The sequence below is a fragment of the Lampris incognitus genome, chromosome 6 (assembly GCF_029633865.1).
Source record: "Lampris incognitus isolate fLamInc1 chromosome 6, fLamInc1.hap2, whole genome shotgun sequence".
NCBI classification, from domain to species: domain Eukaryota; kingdom Metazoa; phylum Chordata; class Actinopteri; order Lampriformes; family Lampridae; genus Lampris; species Lampris incognitus.
This window is the reverse complement of record NC_079216.1, coordinates 19713285-19733979: the sequence shown is the minus strand read 5'-3', so window position 1 is coordinate 19733979 and position 20695 is coordinate 19713285. Positions and strand designations below refer to the sequence as shown.

At 44.2% G+C, this 20695-nt stretch overlaps 1 protein-coding gene across 1 annotated transcript in view; it reads right to left on the bottom strand.

Moving 5' to 3' along the window:
- Positions 1-20695, bottom strand: part of lamb4 (laminin, beta 4) — a 97198-nt gene that overhangs the window by 40924 nt on the left and 35579 nt on the right. Inside the window, exons 8-16 of the mRNA XM_056282362.1 lie at positions 6449-6569; positions 5594-5782; positions 4551-4706; positions 3146-3258; positions 2117-2196; positions 1624-1780; positions 1400-1408; positions 1028-1159; positions 123-311 (exon numbers count right to left, since the gene is read on the bottom strand). Coding sequence (XP_056138337.1) covers positions 123-311; positions 1028-1159; positions 1400-1408; positions 1624-1780; positions 2117-2196; positions 3146-3258; positions 4551-4706; positions 5594-5782; positions 6449-6569 — 1146 coding nt within the window. The remainder of the gene's footprint in view (positions 1-122; positions 312-1027; positions 1160-1399; positions 1409-1623; positions 1781-2116; positions 2197-3145; positions 3259-4550; positions 4707-5593; positions 5783-6448; positions 6570-20695) is intronic.

The following is a 20695-nucleotide window of genomic DNA, read 5'->3' as shown; positions in this document are numbered from 1 at the left end:
TTTCTAAACTTAACAATGGTCAAGCATTACATTTATATCTCACATTTCTATAGAAAACTCCATAATTTGTGCCAAATGACATACTAGTCATTCTGTTACAGAGCTGTTGGTCTTCGCTGTACCTCAGGCTCATAGCGGATGACTAGCTGGTAATCCATGGAGGTGGGAAGGTTGTCAACGGTGAACCTTAGCCCTGCCCCATCCAGGACCCTGACGAATCCTGGGCCAGTCCAGGTGATTGGCGTGTCTGCCGTCCTCTGACGGGGCACGATCTGCAGCGCCGAGCCAGGGTCCAGCGGAATGGTCCTCCACTGCACGCAGGCATGGTTAAGAGGGTTACTTTTAAAGTGTACTCCAGATTACTGATTACTTACTGATAATTATATTGTATCGTTATATTGCGCATCTTGACTAACAAAGTTTGTTAATTAGGCTACGTGCAATTAAAACAACATTTACCACTTTACTTAAATGTTGTTTCCCTTCTTACACATTGGAATAGAAAAATCTGGTCACTGAGTTTTCCCGGACTATCTTTAATGTGATTTTATAGCATTTTCCAGTAACAGTAATGGATTACAATCACCATTCTCTCATATTATGAATTACCCCGATTGTGCATGTAGACAAGAAAAAAGTACACAATTATTATCACAGAACACCAATAGATCATTTGACAACAAAGCATAAAAGAGCCAATAACACTTATAGTATAAGAACTTGACAGCCACCAGTTTGTGTAGGTGTGAATCGGACATCCTGCTGTACCTGTAATATGTACTACAGTACAATGTGAGCTGTAAATGTGTTCCCGCGTTAGTCACACCAAGGCAAATTTCAGCACATTTATGGTACTTGGTGAATAAATTCCGATTTATAAATCCCATCATGCACTCAATGCTGAGATGAAATGTTTTGGAAGAACCGGTACAAATGAGCAACACAATTACATACAGCAACGAATTCATGGACAACATTTTGCAAAGTGTTTCCTCAGAAGGTCATTTACATCAGCAGAAAATCCTACCTCTCCCTGTCTTCTCCTTCGAGCCTGTCTCTTCGTCTTCCTGACTAAGACAAGGCGTCCGTTGCTGAACTTGAAGTCGTAGCCCTGCTCCCTGAAGTACTGCTCACACTTTGGCAGAACTGAAGGATTCAGCTGAGAGAGGAGTGTGTCCAAACAGTTACCGCCAATGAGTTAAACAATGGATGATGATATTACAGTGTACGACCACGGATGTGTATACTTGCTAGCCCGTTGGCCAATGGGTCTGACCCTTTAGTTGACTGTTTAGCGCAGTCACCTGTGGTGCGGGGAAGCCAGGTTCGATTCCCGCCTGCCCCCAAATGTAGTGGGAATTCAGGGGGCAGGCGGGAATCAAACCTGGGTTCCCCACACCACGGGTGACTGCGCTAACCAGTCAACTAAAGGGTCCGACCCATTAGCCAATGGGCTAGCGAGTCTACACATCCATGGTCGTACACTGTTACACTGCCCATCATGTGGAATATCCTACTAGGGATTATCATAAAGCAGCTGAACTTGTAAATAAATGAAATTATTCCAAACATTGCTCACACGCTAACATGCTAAAGGTCAGAGGTCATGGGTGTCGCACACACCAGAGAAGAACTCCCACTCTGCTCCAGTGGATGAGCGAACTCGGCCTCATACAGGAAGTAGTCCAGGGTGGGCAAAAAATGTCCCGGGGCAGGGTCGGTACATCTCCGGCCCACCATGTTGGGCAAACAGTGGCACTGGCCGTCCTCTGTAGAGCACCTGTTGAAAGAAACAAACAAACAAATTAGAGGACTAATTTCAAAATAACAGGCATACATGTGCAATTGCAGGAAAGTCTAAAACCAAATTTACAGCACTAGAATCACATACATTTCACTGTGTGGGGGGGGGGGGGGGGCGGTCCCGGTAGGAGGGCAATCTCTAACCCCCTGGCAATGTTAGTACCCTGTTCTACCTGTTTAGGCGTTGGGGACCACCAGGGATTTAACATGCATTTTCTGTGCTTAGTAAGGATATTCCTCCCATTTCCCGGCCACTGATGTTGGGTCTAAGCCCAGGGAGACAAGAGGAAATACAGTACATAGGTTTACATACATGGTGCCGCGTGCTCCTCCAATATCACAGTCACAAGGTGCACATCTGTACACTGTGTTCCCCAGACCCCAGTACCCCGGCTGGGGAGAAACAAGAAGAAAGGCAGAAAGAGTTGTAATTAAAATAATTATGGGAGTAACTTTATCATGTTCTTGATCACAGATCTCTCGATACAGAGATGTTGACATTCAGTAGGTGACTGTAGGATAAACCGAGAAGCAGACACGGCTCTGCCCGGTCTGTGACTGTGACTCTGCCGAGTCTGTGACTGTCTTACGATGCCACGAACTCCATGTACCCAGTCAGTAATAGGGTGGAGGATATTTTTCCACTTTTAAAGGTACTTCTTGACCTTCTCATATAAGGACTGACACTATGTGATAGCTAAATGAGAATATATGAATTTGGAAGGTGAGGTGGGGGGGGGGTTCCTTTCAATAGTAGTGCTCATGAACACTGTATTTAGGGTTACGGTCGGATCTGAAATTATGTTAAAGAAAGTATTTTTGTTTTAAAAATTTAACAGTTAAGAATAGTTGTACAGTCTTTTTTGGGGGGGGGGTTCCCCCTTTTCTCCCAATTGTATTTGGCCAATTACCCCACTTTTCTGAGCCATCCCAGTCGCTGTGCCATCCCCTCTGCTGAGCCGGGGAGGGCTGCAGACTACCACATGTCTCCTCCAATACATGTGGAGTCACCAGCTGCTTCTTTTCACCTGACAGTGAGGAGTTTTGCCAGGGGGACGTAGCACGTGGGAGGATCACGCTATTCCCCCCAGTTCCCCCCTCCCCTCCCCGAACCAACCAGAGGAGGCGCTAGTGCAGCAACCAGGACACATACCCACATCCAGCTTCCCACCCGCAGACACGGCCAATTATGTCTGTAGGGACGCCGACCAAGCCGGAGGTAAAACAGGGATTCGAACCGATGATCCCCGTGTTGGTAGGCAACGGAATAGACCGCTACGCCACCCAGACGCCACAATCTATTCAACTATCATTTTGTATCTCTAATGTCGATGAGACCTACCAGACATTGGTCACACGTTGGCCCCGTCGCCAGACGATCACACGTACACTGTCCTGTGTCCTGGTTACACGCGTGGTGGGACTGGACGCTGCCCAGCAGGTTACACCTACACACTACAGAGACACACATGGCCAACCTCAGAGTCTGATCCTAATCAACATATCTGAAACTGTAGGACAGGGAGGATTCTGGCCCTGTAAGCGACACAATAAATCACAGTCAGATGGGAGTTTGTTTTATCCTTTTGTTAGTATCAGACGGGTGGGGTCAACCTCATCACTCGTCACAGCAACCTATTTTAAGGTAGTTTTAGTTTCCTTCTCTGTAATGGACAACGGAAAGAAATGACATGATCTGAACCAATTAAACACACACCTCCCAGTTGTTGCTCTGAGTGGGTAAAAGCACAAAATATGAAATATTTCATAGTATTTTGAAATTTTTTCAAAGCATTTTGAAGTAAGTGTATTTTTGTGGGCTTTGTTACTAATAATGTGAGTTTAATCCAGGAAAAGAAAGAAAGCCACTTTATTTTGTCATTGTAGGTTACAATGAAGTTGTTCTCTGCATTTAACCCATCCTATTGTGTAGGAGCAGTGGGTAGCTGCAGCACCCGGGGACCAACTCCAGTTCTTCTTTCCATTGCCTTGCTCAGGGGCACACACAGGAGTATTAACCCTAACATGCATGTCTTTTTGATGGTGGGAGGAAACCGGAGCACCCATAGGAAACCCACTGCAGACACAGGGAGAACATGCAAACTCCACACAGAAAGGACCTGGGATGGCCTGGGGTTCGAACCCAAGACCTTATTGCTGTGAGGCAACAGTGCTAACCACTGGGCCACCATGCTGCCCAACCCGGTAGTTTTTATTTGTACCAACATTGCAAGGCTCCTAAAAATACCCTCTGTGAAAATCTGTACTATGCACAAGGCTCAGCGTTCTCGGTTTTTACCGATTTTCACCGAAAAATACCCAGATTTTTTTTAAAAGGAGCAGATCGGTTTAAACTGATTTTGTTCCCACGGATTCAAAAGCTGTTCCTGTTCGTGTGAGGTTATGTAAAAGTGCCCTCTTGTGGCGAAATTCGGCATGCTGTTCTGTCTTTAAAAACATCACACCGACATCACACACGGTTCATAGAACTCATGAACTAATTAAATGTTGACTAAATAGCTCGTACTGTACTTTCCATGGCTTGTGATACACATGAGATCTCGAGTTCTCACATACTGTGAATATCGGTTTGTATTACTTTACCAATCTCTGTTGTCCATATTGATCTGCCCTGCACCAATGTCACCGGGCAAAACTCGTGCTCATTTTCTGTGTGCGCCCAGGGACTGAAGTGCTTCAGATTCTGATCATGTTGTGGTAATGTGAAAAACAGACTCCATCCTTACTCTGGCAGCCGGAGGGGTCTTCTCGCCTGAGGCCGAAGAAGCCATATTTACAGCGGTCACAACGTTCCCCCTCCACATTGTCCTTACAGACACAACGGCCCGACACGGGATCACACGAACCATTGGCCTGAGATCCCGCGGGGTCACAGTCGCAAGCTGGGGAAAACAAGTGGGGAAGGTTGCAGAGGTGTTTACATGGGAGTGCAAAGCAAACATCCAATTCAACAGGGTGAAAGTTACACAGCAATTAGTATCAGGTGCTTGTCAAATGCTAGATCTTGTTTGTGATGCTATTTCTTCATGCAAAATGCCAGCCTGCCCGGTCCCGAGTACTCTGACATGTTTGAACAGGCGGTCATCATCAGTCCTGCCGTTGTCTTGGGCACAAGCACAGATAAATCATTTCATCAACTTGTGTTTCATGATATCTCCTGTGTTGGCACGTTAGACCCACACACAGGCTTCTCCAACAGTTTAGAATTTGTTGATATGAGAAAAGCAGATGATTTTTTTGGGGGGGGGATTTTTTCCCCTTTTTTCTCCCCAGTTGTACGCGGACAATTACCCCCACTCTTCCGAGCCACCCCAGTCGCTGCTCCACCCCCTCTGCCAATCCAGGGAGGGTTGCAGACTACCACATGCCTCCTCCAACACATGTGGAGTCGCCAGCCGCTTCTTTTCACCTGACAGTGAGGAGTTTCACCAGGGGGACGTAGCGCATGGGAGGGTCACGCTATTCTCCCCACTTCCCCCTCACCCCCGAACAGGCGCCCTGACAGAGGAGGCGCTAGTGCAGCAACCAGGACACACACCCACATCCGGCTTCCCACCCACAGACATGGCCAATTGTGTCTGTAGGGGCACCCGACCAAGTCGAAGGTAACACGAGGATTCGAACCGGCGATCATTTTCCAAACCACAGCCTTCAGTTACCTGCCAATTGTTGAAAACAACACAAATCTTAATTTTTCAGCTAACAGGAAATTTAAACCACACATTTCCTTTTCAGATGGAGAACGTCTCATTTTCTCACTGAAACTTACAGATGCATCCCTCTGGATCTTCCAGGGACCTCTGGGCGTCCTGGTAGAGGTAGGGCCTGCACTGCTCACACTGGGGACCCACACGGTTGTGTTGACAGTTGTCACACACTCCCCCACTCAGCCCGCCGGTGGCCTCATAGCGGGTGATGTCAAAGTGGCACGACTCAGAATGACCATGACAGTTACACCCTAGGAGACAGTCAGTGTCGTTATTCTGTTTTGGGTGTTTGCAAAGGTTTATTTTGACTCAATACTAATACGGATACTAGTAATGATGATGATAATAATAATACTACTAATAATGTCAGTTTTTGTTGTACAATTTGAAATGAATATTAAAAATTGTTTCCAATACAGAGAAATGCAAAGCACTCCCAAATTGTCCATTAAAAGCCTTTATTCAAATTGGCTTGACACATCTCGGACTTTTACAAGAGCCTGACTCATTACGGCCCCGTGGCATTCATCACAAGTGAACTCTTGTCTGCTCATCGTAGGCTCTTTTACTCCCCCAGTGACGCTCACGGGGCCGAAACCTGCTGGCCCTCCTTTAACAGTCTGAGATACTATGTCAAGCCAATTACAATAAAAGCTTTCAAAGATTATTCTGGAGTACTTTGTATAGTTAGAAGTGTGCTTAAACAGCTCTTCTTCATCCACAGGAACAGTGTTTCTGTGTGCTGTCAGACTGCTGTGATTCCGACCCTTGACCTGCTCACTTTTACCGCCTTTTCCTGTTGCCAAGCCAGGAAATAAAGCGTATTGTGGTCTGGTGTAACTTTGGAAAAGACCAGCCGTTAAAGCGTTAATAATCCGTTAATGCCTGAACATGTAAATTAAAAGGAGGCCTCATACTCCTGCAGATGTTTGCTCCATTTTCTCCCCCTGGCCTCCAGAGGGCGTCATTGTGAAAGTCCTGGCATCTCTCACAGTTATCACCAACTGTGTTGTGTTGGCAAACACAGCGACCATGTACCTGTTAGGGAACAAAGTGTGGGACAACAATCACCTGCAGTATTTTTCAGTACAATTCACGAGGATCTCAAAAAAAGTATACTACTGCTACTATTACTGCTATTACTACTACTGCTACCACTACTACTACTACTACTACCACTATTACTCCTATGACTACCGGTACTACTACTGCTACTACTACTACTACTACCACCATCATCACTACTACTATTACTACTACTACAACAACAACTACTGCTACTAGTACTACAACTACAACTAGTACCATTACTACTCCTATTACTCCTATTACTACTACTGCTACCACTACTACTACTGCTACTACTACTACTACTACCACTATTACTCCTACGACTACTGGTACTACTACCACCACCACTACTATTACTACTACAACTGCTACTAGTGCTACCACTACAACTAGTACCATTACTACTACTACTACTACTATTACCACTATTACCCCTACAGCTACTGGTACTACCACTACTACTACTACTACTACTACTACTACTACTACCACTACTATTACTACTACTATCACTACTACTACTGTTACTCCTACTACCACTACTATTACTACTACTAACACTATTACTACTACAACTACTACTACTACTACTGCTAATAACAATAAATAATAATAGTGATAATAATATTGGAAAAACCTCAAAGACTAACAAAATGTTTAATTAAAAGCAAGTATCTCCAAATAGAAAGAATGAAATAAAGAACCCGAGGTGGCGAGCTAGTGCTGGGTGCTATGGGAAATATCACCATCATCACAGTAATCATGGGGAATTTTACACAAGTACTGACATACAGCAGATCGTCAAGGTGGCCCAGCATATCACCGGTACCCAGCTCCCAGCCATAAAAGACATTTATCACAAACGCTGCCTTCGAGGGGTCTGAGCATCAGCAGAGATCCCACCCAACCCAACCATGGACTGTTCTCCCCCCTGCGCTCTGGGAGGCGCTACAGGAGCCTCAGAGCCCGCACTACCAGGCTCAAAAACAGCTCTTTCCGCAAGCTGTTGCCCACCTGAACCTGGCTACCCACTGAATGCCTGTAGATATTTTTAAATATTTTGTACTCCAGCTATTTTTTAACTTATTTTTAGCTTTTGGTCTTCATGTGTGTATATCTTATATTGTGTTTGCTGGGTTTGTCTGTGTCTGTCTTGCCCTGTTTGGTGAAGCCACAGCCCTCATTTCATTTTAACATGTGCCTGCACATTGTTGTTAATGACAATAAATTGAATTGAATTGAACTGAATTGATATACATCACATATCTGCTTACATATACAAAAATGCCATATTTAAGAATCCAACTGAGCGTCATATCTTGAAGTGTTTCATAATGTAAAGTATGATATCAAACCACAATACCACTGAAAGACAGTTAACAATAATACTGAATGCTCAGCCCTACGGTGAGCTGACTCCTCACACACAAAAAATGTTTTTCTGTAAATTACATCTTAGGTTTTGTTTATACCGCCTTGTATAAATGACCGAATTCCAATTTTTTCTGCTCACATGTGGCACAGATCGAATGACAAACGTATTTGGAATCGGACACCTTCAGATCTGATGGGAATCTGACTCTCAAGTAACAACACAGATGTTTTGTTTTTTTTTGCATCATTGCAAATCGCACATCACTCAAAAGACGACCTTCTCACATTCTCGTCATACTTTGAAGCGTGGCGTAACATGCGGTTGCTTCCCTCCCAATTACTTCATCGGTGACCAAACTCAGGTGTGCGCATGCAGGTTGTTTCAAGTGCAAACCAAAGAGTTGTTGTGCAAGCACACAAATCAGATATGGGTCCCTTTTAAAAGCATGTGTAAACATGTGGTCAAAAATATCAGATATAGTGGATAGACCTGCAGTGTAAACGTAGCCTTGGGTACTGCTGGTGGTGTAGGCTGTTCACTTCACAAGCAGGAAGCAATGGTTCACCGCACATTGCACAGCCTGGTTCCAGGGGTTCAGAGGAGCAGGCCCTTCCTTAACCTTCAGCGATTTGCTGGGGTAATAAAAATTCTTGGAGGTAGGGCGGGCAATTTCTGTGGATACTCACGAGGTTGAATTCAACCCTGGAGGTGGCAGGAAGCCAGTGTACTGAAGTCATGACTGCTGTGATGTGTCATTGTTTAGACACTCATAAGAAACCTATATATATATATATATATATATATATTTGTTACCTTGGTGATATTATAATATTATGGAGGAGATATCTGCTGACATTTTGTAGGATGACAAGATGAGATAAACAGTCTCATACAGAGCATACATGCCAAGCTATGCTATAGTGTGGGCAGAAATGAACAACCTGGGTACTTCCACTTCCAATGTGGGAAGACGGCGGCGCGAATTCACGTTTGCTGCGACCTCACCCAGTGTCTTTGTCCGCGTCTTGCATCTCAGTTTGTTTTGTCTTCGTTTCATAGCTGGGAGAGCTGGTGCTGGGTGGGCTGGGAGAACTTGGTCTGCTGCATCCTGTGGGCCCAGGGACCACAGCCCTGATCGGAGCTGCACCCAACCAGGTAACACCAAGGGCGGTCTGACAAGACGCGGAAGTGAGGCAGGATAAGCTAACTGCTTGCACATGCAGACCGGCAGTTCCCACAACTAGGGTGACCAGATTTTCGAAATCCCAAACCGGGACCCTAAAGAGTGTACCGCACATGTGTACACGCATAGGCACGCGCTAACAAGCTTGTCTGTCTCGTCAGACATGATGGGGGATGGATGTTGAAAACCGGAACATTTTACTATTTTACAGACATTTGTTGGAACTCGGGACACCCAGCTTGAAACCGGGACAATCCCGGACAAACCGAACTGAAATTAAAACTAACTGTCCCAACATTTGAGCTTGACAAACTGAAGTAGATTTTAACACTGTGTCTCTCGGAAGAGAGAAAACCCCCAATCTCTAAACAAAAGCAGACTGGAAGTTAGGGATCTTGTCTTCCTGAAAACAAAGAACTTCCCTCTGAATGGTGCGACCAAAGAGAACGACCATTCTTCTCTCAATAACTTCTTAGATGTCACCAGATTGAATCAAAACAGATTAAATGTTGGTTTTGCTTTACACAGGAACATATTAGAGGGATTCATGGGCTGTGCTACTGGGAGGCTAAGCTTCCCTGAAATTATCACGGAAAAACTTTACATCAGGCAAAAATGCAGGACGGATGTACAGAAGCAGGGACATTATTATTATTTATCATTATCATTACTATTATTATTTCAAAATTCATAAATATTGTTTTTTTAAATGTTCTTTTTATGAATTTTATTTCTGCTCATTCTCGCAGCCACCGCCCAGCAGGCAGAGTTCCTGTGCGGCATTGGAGTGCCACTACTGCAAGTGGCAAGAGGAACGGGGCCACAAAAAAAAATGCTCACAGTTGAATAAGGTTCATTGAGTCGTATTTAATAATAATAATAATAATAATAATAATAATCATTACATTTATATAGCACTTTTCTAGACACCCAAAGAGCTTCACAATGAAGGGGGTAACTCCCTTCAAACACCACCAATTTTAAGCAACTTATTTAATTTAATTTACTCAAGCAAAATGAGGACTTTATTATTTGTAAGTTCCAGCCTAGCTGTTGGGTTAAGCTTATTTTGTTTTACGAAAATCCTAGGAAATTTAGTTTCTGATGCCACAGGTGGCGCTGTAGGGCATCACTGGATGCAGTCCCATTGTTATTTAATTTTGTAAAATATAAAGTTATTTTGAAAATACTACTGTGTAATTTTTTTAGTTTTTGTATTTTTTAACGCTAGTTTAAGTTTTTATGTTTGAGTTGAGAAATGTGTATTTCAAAATGATCAGTAATCTGTAATCTTTTCTTGATAACCAAGCAAGTAGATTAATGTTATATCACAAACCACAATATTGTCCACAATAATCGCCATATGACTTTTTCACCAAATTGTGCAGCCCTACTGAAAATGGACACTTGTAACTGTACAATCATTTGGAGAAGTGTGCGTTTGTGTGTGTCCTTGGCCTCTGTGACCATCAAGTGGTTGCTCTTATTCATCATTACTCATATTTTGTCTCATTGTTTGTATGACACCAATTGTTGTTTAGTATACTGTATACTGATGAGTATACTCATCTCAAGGGTGTAGCCTTATAAATTTTTTTTTCTGAGAGAGAGCGAGAGAGAGAGAGATTAAATTGACAATTTTAGTTGGATTTTAGTCGGAACTTCTTCTGAAGCAGAGGTGGGAACGTGTGCTAAGGTGTGCTTGATTTTGGACTCAAATGCCGACAGACACAGAGGTTGTAGGGAAAAGAGGGTTTATTGCAGGTTAAGGGGAGAATGGTGATGGTGGTGGAGATGAGAGGCGGGGTGAGGCAGAGGCAAGCAGGGCTCCAGACTAACTTTTTACATTGGTTGCACTGGTGCACCTAAATTTTTCATTTAGGTGTACCGAAAACTTTTCACCGCGCCTTTTGTTGCCGCAATAATACATTTTAAGCGTTACCTTTTTTGTCAGTTCCCATGGTAATTTCTTAACACATTATGTAAACAGGAATTAAGGTGCAGAGAAATGTTTTTCTTTATCAAAATCATGCCATACTCAACAAGACATAGCCATAACCTCAATCATGTAAAAAATAAATGTAAAAAATGCTGATGTTTAAAGGGGAGACAGGTGGAACGGTTACCGATGCCAATGATATCAGGTCTAGGCTGGGCCTTTCAGGGCCGGGGACAGGTGTTAACGGGCACCGCAGCATTTTTCTTGATGAAAAATAATCAATACTTCTCTTCATTTGGAATTACTGGTATGTTTTAAGGTTGTGATGTCACTCGAGGAGGATACAGGACATGGTCTCACACATACACCCATGCCTTATTTTCCCCACCCGCGTTCCACGAAGACCCGCCCTACTCTGCCTCTGATTGGCTAGTACTCATTGCGTTTGTTGGTTAGATCGGTTAGGTTTAGGCATGAGGGGTGAGATGGTGGGGGTAAGAATATCAGGGTGAGAGCCAATCAGAGGCAGAGTAGGAAGTCTTCTCGCAGAATACGGGTGGGAAAATAATGCTACACACACACACACACACACAAACCTGCTAAATTTCAGGCACACTGATGCAACTAATGAAAATGTTTAGTCGCACTTGACAGATTTTTGGTCGCATGCTGGGGAAGAGGATGCAGGGAATTCTGGACACAGGAGAACACAGTTAGTCAATAAATAAACATGTTGTCATGGAGCCATGACAACATGTTTATTTATTTTCACAGGATTGACTGGTACTGGAATGTCTTGGCTACACTATAGTTGTACTTTTTTGCATCAGATACTTTACAGGTGAAGACATTGCCAAGAATGCCAAGGTTTTTCTGACATGAAATATTGAGAAGATGGAGGAAACACTGAGGAGGAGGTGATAGAGGTCACTGATGGAGGTCATCAACTGAAGAATCAGCATTACTGGCAACAAAACCAAGAAAAATAGTGCCTCTCATGGAAACACCTGGCACAAGCAAAAGCAAGAGCAGCTTGACGAGTCTGTACGACAACATTCTGGAGGAGCACGACAAACCTGGATCAGGGCGTGCCAAGACAGGTGCTGTTGTCCAAATGCAAACATATTTGAAAGAACCAGTGGCTCTTCGTCCCTTTCCAGTACTGGGGAAACAACCATGCTTGCTGTAATATTTAAAAGGGTTGTCTCCTAATGGTCACTCTACAGTGTCTCGAATGAAGCAATGTCCACACATTAAATAACGTTTGGTGTTCCGTGTTTATTGTGGTCTGCATACACAATCCCTTCCGTCTGTCTGGTGCATTTCCTGAATCTCTAGGATAGGTCAGTGATGTCATCACCTAGCGTTGGGCTGGACTAGACCATTACTGGATCATACCATTATATCCTGACCTATGGATATTACATCCCCCTTCTTTTAAAGAAAAAATACTTGGTGGTATGCAATTGCAGTAAGCTATAATGTCAACATAAATCTATCAATACCAAAATAGACATTTTCAATTATTGCACCAATGAAATAAATCTGCAAATGAATCTTCAATGGCCCTGAGGAGCTCAATTAACATTCCGGAACATCATGAACAATAATACACATATTTCAGTGCAATATCAATTCACGTTTTCAACAACTTTTTTTTTAAAACACAATATCAACCTTTCTGCTTTTTTTTTTTTAGGTTGATTTCAAATAGTCACAGGTCAAAGATAACCTTTGGCTTAACCACACGTCCTGACCTGGTAGTGACGTGTTGTGGTGACACTGTTGGGGAACCTGACACACTTTGCTGTACAGTCTTAGACTCAGTGGTCTGGGGCTCCACCTGTTGGTCGTGTGTGTTAACTTCCTGACCTGCATCACATTCGCTGGTCTGTAGAAGGTGTTGTCGATTGCGTCGAAGCGCTTGACCTTCATCTGTGATGATGTTGTAAGATCTTTGGGTCTCAGCTGGTCCGACAACTGTAGTGGGTTTCCACATTCCAGTTGGCTGTTGGACTCGGAATGTGGCTCCTGTCGGCAGTGCAGGTAGCATTTTGGTATTTCTGTCATAATACTGTTTTTGTCGTTTTTGGCACAGTTCTCTCCTGCCATGGACTGCGCTGCGACAAGCGAGTTTTGGTTGTAGCTGTTTTGCAGTGGTTGGAAGGACTGCGCGTAAGGCTCTGCTCATTAACAGCTGTGCTGGGGAGTTGAGTCCATCCACTGGTGTGTTCCTGTATTCCAATAAGCTGTGGTACGGGTCTGACCTCTGTGTGTGTGTGCTTTGTCCATGAGGGTTTTGGCTGTTTGCACTGTCTTCTCAGCCAACCCGTTGCTCTGTGGGTACAGGGGGCTGCTTGTGATATGCTCAAAGTCCCATGCATGTGCAAAACTCTTGAAATCCTGTGAGCTGTGGCAAGGACCATTATCACTCACTACAGACTGGGGTATTCCAAATCTTGCAAACATGGCCTTCAGCTTCCGGATGACAGTTGGGGGAAGTGAGGTTTGCGATTTTCTCTACCTCAAAGTACCTGCTATAATAGTCAACTACAACTATATAGTCAGTGTTGTTCCATTTGAACAGGTTGGTGGCTATGACCTGCCAAGGTCGTTCAGGAATGGGGTGTGGCAGCATTGGCTCTTTGGGGACGGAGTGGCGTTGCTCTAGGCAAATGCTACAAGATCCAGCTAGTGTCTCTATTTGTTTACCCATCCCTGGCCAGAACAGAATCTCTCTCGCTTACACTTCTCCATGCCAAGATGGCCTGTGTGTATGCACGCAAGCATGTCTGCTCTGAGTGATTTTGGCAAAATGATTTTTTTCTCCTTTTAACAGAATGCCATCTGTCTCGGATATTTCATCCCTGTGATTCCAATATTCAGCGATAGCAGAACATTGTTTGACTGTCTCAGGCCACCCTGATTGAATAACCTGTCTCAAGGCTGAGAGTTGCTCATCCTTGGCTGTGGCAGACCTGATTTCTGCCATTTTCTGGTCACTCACCGGAGCACTGCTGATCACTGTGTGTATTTGGGAATCCACGCCTTCACTCAGGGAGTTGTCGCTGTACTCAATCAGCTTCCTAGACAGCATGTCCGCGACTGGTATTTGCTTTCCGGGCTTGTGAACAATGTTGGCGCTGTATCTTTGCAACTGTAGTATCACTGGCTAGAGACACAGCGGTGCAAATGCCAAGGGCTTTCGCATGATGGACTCAAGTGGATTGTGATCTGACTCCATGGTCACTTGACGTCCATACAGGTATTGGTGGAATCGTTTGCATCCAAAGAGTACGGCGTACAGCTCCTTTTTGATCTGAGCATAGTTGACTTCCGTCACATTCAGTGCCTTTAATGCATATGCAATTGGTTTCTCATCCTGCAGCAGGACTGCTCCTAAACCACGTTTGGAGGCATCCACCTGCAGCTTCACATCCTTAGTGGGGTCAAAGTAGGCTAGTACGGGACCGGGCTCTTGTGTTAAGAGGCTTTTCACTTGCTGGAATGCAGCATCCTGGTTTGAGTCCCATACAAACTCACTGCTCTCTTTCAACAGTTCTTGGAGTGGGGCTGTTGCCTCCGAGAGTCTGGGGGCAAACTTAGACAGGTAAGTGATCATGCCAAATATTGTGTCTAGCTCCGCCTTGCTCTGCAGTGGGGGCATGTCTTTGATTGGTCTGACTTTGTTGGGGTCAGGCCAGACGCCCTCTCGTGTCAGTATGTGTCCAAAATAGCTCACCTTGGGCACACAGATGATGCTCTTGTCTTTGTTCAATTTTATTCCTTTCTCTTTGGTTCTCTGCAGCATGGCACGCAGACTGGCATCATGCTCCTCTTTGGTGCGGCCATATGTCATCGATAATGGAGGCGACGTTGTGGAGTCCTTCATAGGCCTCGTCCACCTGTCTCTGGAACTCATCTTGTGCAGATATGATTCCGAACGGAAGTCTCTTGAACCTGTATCTGCCATAGACAGTGTTAAATGTGGTTAGCATGGATGACTCTTCGCTGAGTTTTTTGTTCCAGTAACCAGACCTGGCATCTAATATGCTAAAGTACTGTGCCCCTGCCTGTCTTGCCGTAATGTCATCTAGAGTAGGGAGTGGATAGTGGGGTCTCTGGACGGCTTTGTTTAGGGGGCGGGGATCTAAACAAATCCTGAGCTTTCCTGTTCTGGGCTTTTCCACTACCATCAGTGCGTTAACCCATTCTGTTGATTCAGTGACCTTTTGGATTATGCCCATTTTCTCCATTTCATCTAACTCGTCTTTGAGTCGGCTGCGCAAAGCGTATGGAATGCGGCGAGGCGGGCACACCACTGGTGTTACTTCAGGTTTCAGGCGAAGACTACACTCTCCAGGAAACAGTCCAATGCCCTGAAACACATCCGCATACTTATCCATCGGGCTCATGTGTGGCTCTGGCTGCACATTGACCATATGCACTATTTTGACAATGTTCAGGTCTAGACATGCCTAGGACGGGGGGAGCGTTTTCTGTACAGACAATGTCAAAATCTAGCATTACTGTTTTCTTTTTGTACCTGCAGGTTAACTTACAGGCACCTTTCACACTGAGTGTGTTCCCACCATATCCTGAAAGCCTGGACGGTGGGCCTAGCATTACATTTCCAAACAGCTGGTGGAATGTGTTTGCTGGTATTATGTTGGCCTGGGCACCTGTGTCTATTTTAAACTTTAATTTGTGCCTCTGTTTGCCTATTTCCAATTCTGCAAAGGCCTGTTCCTTATTTGTGTTTTCATGCTGTTTAGTTATAGTGTCAATGTACAGTTCATCTTCTGATTGCTGTTCAGCACTCTCTGAATAGCATGCACTTTCTTTGCTTTATATTGTGCTTGACAGTGCTGTGGTGGTGTCCTACACACCCTAGCATAGTGATTGAATTTTTTGAATTTGTTACACTGGCGTCCCTTCGCTGGAAATTCCTCAGTGCGGCTGTGCTCTCCTCCACACGCACCACATCCTTTGTTTTGCGAGGCACTGTTAGCATCAGTTATGTTTACAGTTTTGCGGTCGTGACATGCCTGTCCTCTTCTGAACAGCTTCTTGCTAACTGCATCTACAGACTGGTTGATTACGCCTGCTGTGGGGGAATCCATTGTTTTTAATTGCTGCTGTGATAGTTCGTGTGATCGTGCTATGTCAATAGCCCTTTCCAGTGTTAGCTCTGGACCTACACAGAGAAGCTTTTCTCTCACTCTTTTTGAGTTTGTTGCGAACACAATTCTGTCCCTGACCATCTCGTCACTGTTAGGATAATCCCAGTCTTTCACTAGCAGTCCTAATTCAGTCACAAACTGGTCGAAATTTTCACCTTCGCCTTGCATCTTTTCGTAGAACTTATAACGCGCAAAGATGGGGTTAGCTTTGGGCATTACGTAGGCTTCAAAGCCGTCATAATAGGGTTTCAATACCTTTTTCTGGTCTGCAGTGAGAGTCCATGTATTGAAGACGTTTCTGCCCTTCTCTCCAATCCATAACAGCAAGTAGCTGCATTTTTCCTCCTCCTTTTTTTGCACTTAGTGGTCCGGCAAACATAAGCTCCACATGCTGGCGAAACTTTCTCCACGCATCAGGAAGGTTGGACGAGTCCCAATCTATCTGTGGCATCGGAACACCGCTAGCCTCCATCTCTCGTCGTCAGGTCGATGTGAGCACTAGCGAGTTGATTCTGACACCATCTAATATTTAAAAGGGTTGTCTCCTAACGGTCACTCTACAGTGTCTCGAATGAAGCAATGTCCACACATTAAATGATGTTTGGTGTTCCGTGTTTACTGTGGTCTGCCATGCATACACAATCCGTCTGGTGCATGTCCTGAATCTCTAGGATAGGTCAGTGACGCCATCACCTAGCATCGTGCTGGACTAGACCATTACTATATCATACCATTATATCCTGACCTATGGATATTACACTTGCTTATCTGTCCTTGCTGCCATTGTGGTAAAGTTCCTCAGTGGTTCTTCCACTAGTGTCAAAAGTGAAAGATTTTTTAACACTGCATCCAACATTGAGAGGATGCCTGGGGAGTGGAGAAGCGTATTGGTACTAATTTTCAAAAATAAGGGTAATGTGCAGGGCTGTAATAACTTCAGAGATATAAAGGTGATCAGCCACAGCATGAAGATATGGGAAAGAGTAATAGAAGCTAGGATAAGAGGAGAGGTAATGATTAGCGAGTAGCAGTATAGTTTCATGCCAGGGAAGAGCACCACCGATGTGATGTTTGCTTTGAGAATGTTGATGGAGAAGAATAGAGAAGGCCAGAAGGAGTTACACTGTGTCTTTGTGGATTTAGAGAAAGCATATGGCAGGGTGCCGAGACAGGAGACGTGGTATTGAATGAGGACATCGGGAGTGGCAGAGAAGTATGTAGGAGTGGTGCAGGATATGTATGAGGGCAGTGAGACAGTGGTGAGGTGTGCAATAAGAGTGACGGATGGGTTCAAGGTGGAGGTGGGATTACATCAAGGATTGGCTCTGAGCCCTTTCTTGTTTGCAATGGTGATGGACAGGTTGACGGACAAGATCAGGCAGGTGTCTCCATGGACTATGATGTTCGCGGATGACATTGTGATTGTAGTGAGAGTAGGGAGCAGGTCGAGGAGAGCCTGGAGAGGTGGAGGTATGCACTGGACAGAAGAGGAATGAAAGTCAGAAGGGAGCAAGATGGAATGCATATAAGTGAATTGGAGGGAGGGCAGTGGAATGGTGATGCAAGTAGTAGAGGTGGCAAAGACGTATGAGTTTAAATACTTCAACTGCTCAAAGTAATGGAAAGTGCGGAAGAGACGTGAAGAAGAATGTGCAGGCAGGGTGGAGTGGATGGAGAGGAATGTCAGGATTGATTTGCAGCAAGGGTAATAGCAAGAGTGAAAGGGACAAGTTATGTTGTATGGTTTGGAGATGGTGGCACTGACGAAAAGACAGGAGGCAGAGCTGGAGGTGGCAGAGTTGAAGATGCAAAGGGACAGCTCAGGTTGGATGGTTTGGAGACAAAGCAAGGGAGGCAAGATTGAGGTGGTTTGGACATGTGCAGAGGACAGATGCTGGGTATATTTTATACTAATATATATATATACACTACCGTTCAAAAGTTTGGGATCACCCAAACAATTTTGTGTTTTCCATGAAAAGTCACACTTATTCACCACCATATGTTGTGAAATGAATAGAAAATAGAGTCAAGACATTGACAAGGTTAGAAATAATGATTTGTATTTGAAATAAGATTTTTTTTACATCAAACTTTGCTTTCGTCAAAGAATCCTCCATTTGCAGCAATTACAGCATTGCAGACCTTTGGCATTCTAGCTGTTAATTTGTTGAGGTAATCTGGAGAAATTGCACCCCACGCTTCCAGAAGCAGCTCCCACAAGTTGGATTGGTTGGATGGGCACTTCTTTGAGCAGATTGAGTTTCTGGAGCATCACATTTGTGGGGTCAATTAAACGCTCAAAATGGCCAGAAAAAGAGAACTTTCATCTGAAACTCGACAGTCTATTCTTGTTCTTAGAAATGAAGGCTATTCCATGCGAGAAATTGCTAAGAAATTGAAGATTTCCTACACCGGTGTGTACTACTCCCTTCAGAGGACAGCACAAACAGGCTCTAACCAGAGTAGAAAAAGAAGTGGGAGGCCGCGTTGCACAACTGAGCAAGAAGATAAGTACATTAGAGTCTCTAGTTTGAGAAACAGACGCCTCACAGGTCCCCAACTGGCATCTTCATTAAATAGTACCTGTTAGAGCCTGTTTGTGCTGTCCTCTGAAGGGAGTAGTACACACCGGTGTAGGAAATCTTCAATTTCTTAGCAATTTCTCGCATGGAATAGCCTTCATTTCTAAGAACAAGAATAGACTGTCGAGTTTCAGATGAAAGTTCTCTTTTTCTGGCCATTTTGAGCGTTTAATTGACCCCACAAATGTGATGCTCCAGAAACTCAATCTGCTCAAAGAAGTGCCCATCCAACCAATCCAACTTGTGGGAGCTGCTTCTGGAAGCGTGGGGTGCAATTTCTCCAGATTACCTCAACAAATTAACAGCTAGAATGCCAAAGGTCTGCAATGCTGTAATTGCTGCAAATGGAGGATTCTTTGACGAAAGCAAAGTTTGATGTAAAAAAAATCTTATTTCAAATAAAAATCATTATTTCTAACCTTGTCAATGTCTTGACTCTATTTTCTATTCATTTCACAACATATGGTGGTGAATAAGTGTGACTTTTCATGGAAAACACGAAATTGTTTGGGTGATCCCAAACTTTTGAACGGTAGTGTATATATATACACACACACATCTGCGGTGAACCATCAGGGCCTTCTCGGCCTTCGGTGAAGGCCTAAAACGCCACAGAAAAAGGAAAACTCTTTCATAAGTATAATACAATCTTCTAATCAATTTGTTAATATCGCATTACATTTCGATTTCAACTACACATACGAATTTGGGAGGCTCTGCTGGCAGTCTCTCGGCCAAAACCCCCCCCCCAAAACCCATCTAATCATCCAATCAGCTTTTACCCTCTGTTGTAACCATGTCAGAAGACTCCTCCTGCCAGCGCCTTCGGCATCTCGAGTGACGGTCTCTGCTATCTAAATAAGTTAGGTTTAATACTGGATTGATAGATTACTCAACCAATCAGATTTTGATGTGTAGCGGATGGGCGTATTCTTTTATACTTGCCCAGCGTCATAGGGCCTTGGCTGCATACAGCCTACGTGACCGATTGTTCAGCCAATAGGCAGCGCCCCAAGGTCTGTTGTTGAAACCGTTGTGGTTGCATTCCGCAGCACATCGAGGTAGTTGGTGGCTAATGTTAGCTAGCATTCGTGTTTTTGATTTAGTTAGCCGTGAATGAGAATAACGTCTCAAGGAGAACTCGTGAATGATGTGGTGGCAGATTTATTGTAACACCATTTTCAAGACGTATGTGCGGCATTTCACTTATTTAGCTGAGACAATCCCGGTTTCCACGGCATCTGTGCAAAGGACATTTTCAGCACTTAAAAGAATAAAAACGTATTCTGGGAATACAACGGGACAGACACGACTCACAACATTGGCCTCCATTGCCAAAGGACATTCTGATGGATTTAAAAGCCAAAGGAGTGCTCTATGACCGTGTGAGCCACCGTTTCATCCAGAAAGAAAGGAGAATGGATTTTGTCTTCAAATAGACAGCACAGGTGAGTCAAATGTTTTTTTTTTTTTGTATAGTTAGTTGATTTGCTTAATGTTTGATTGTTTGTATGCTCAGCGGTCCAGCTGGGATGTGTTTGTTGAGTTTCTTGATAGCACAATATGCTCAGTGGGATTACTTCCAGTACAGCTGTACGTTACACCATGTCGCCACACGATGTCGCTGTTGTGAAAGTGAAAAGTGTCAAATAACTTGATGGTGGTGATGATAACCACTTTTGCGACTAAAACATTCTAGCATGGCGATATGACGGCTGTCTTTGGGTAAATTATGAGGAGATGACGCCTCACCGAAGGCCTAGGTCTGAAATGCACGGTCCGCTACTGATATATATGTAGCGTTTTTTTTCTGAAACCATTTATGGTG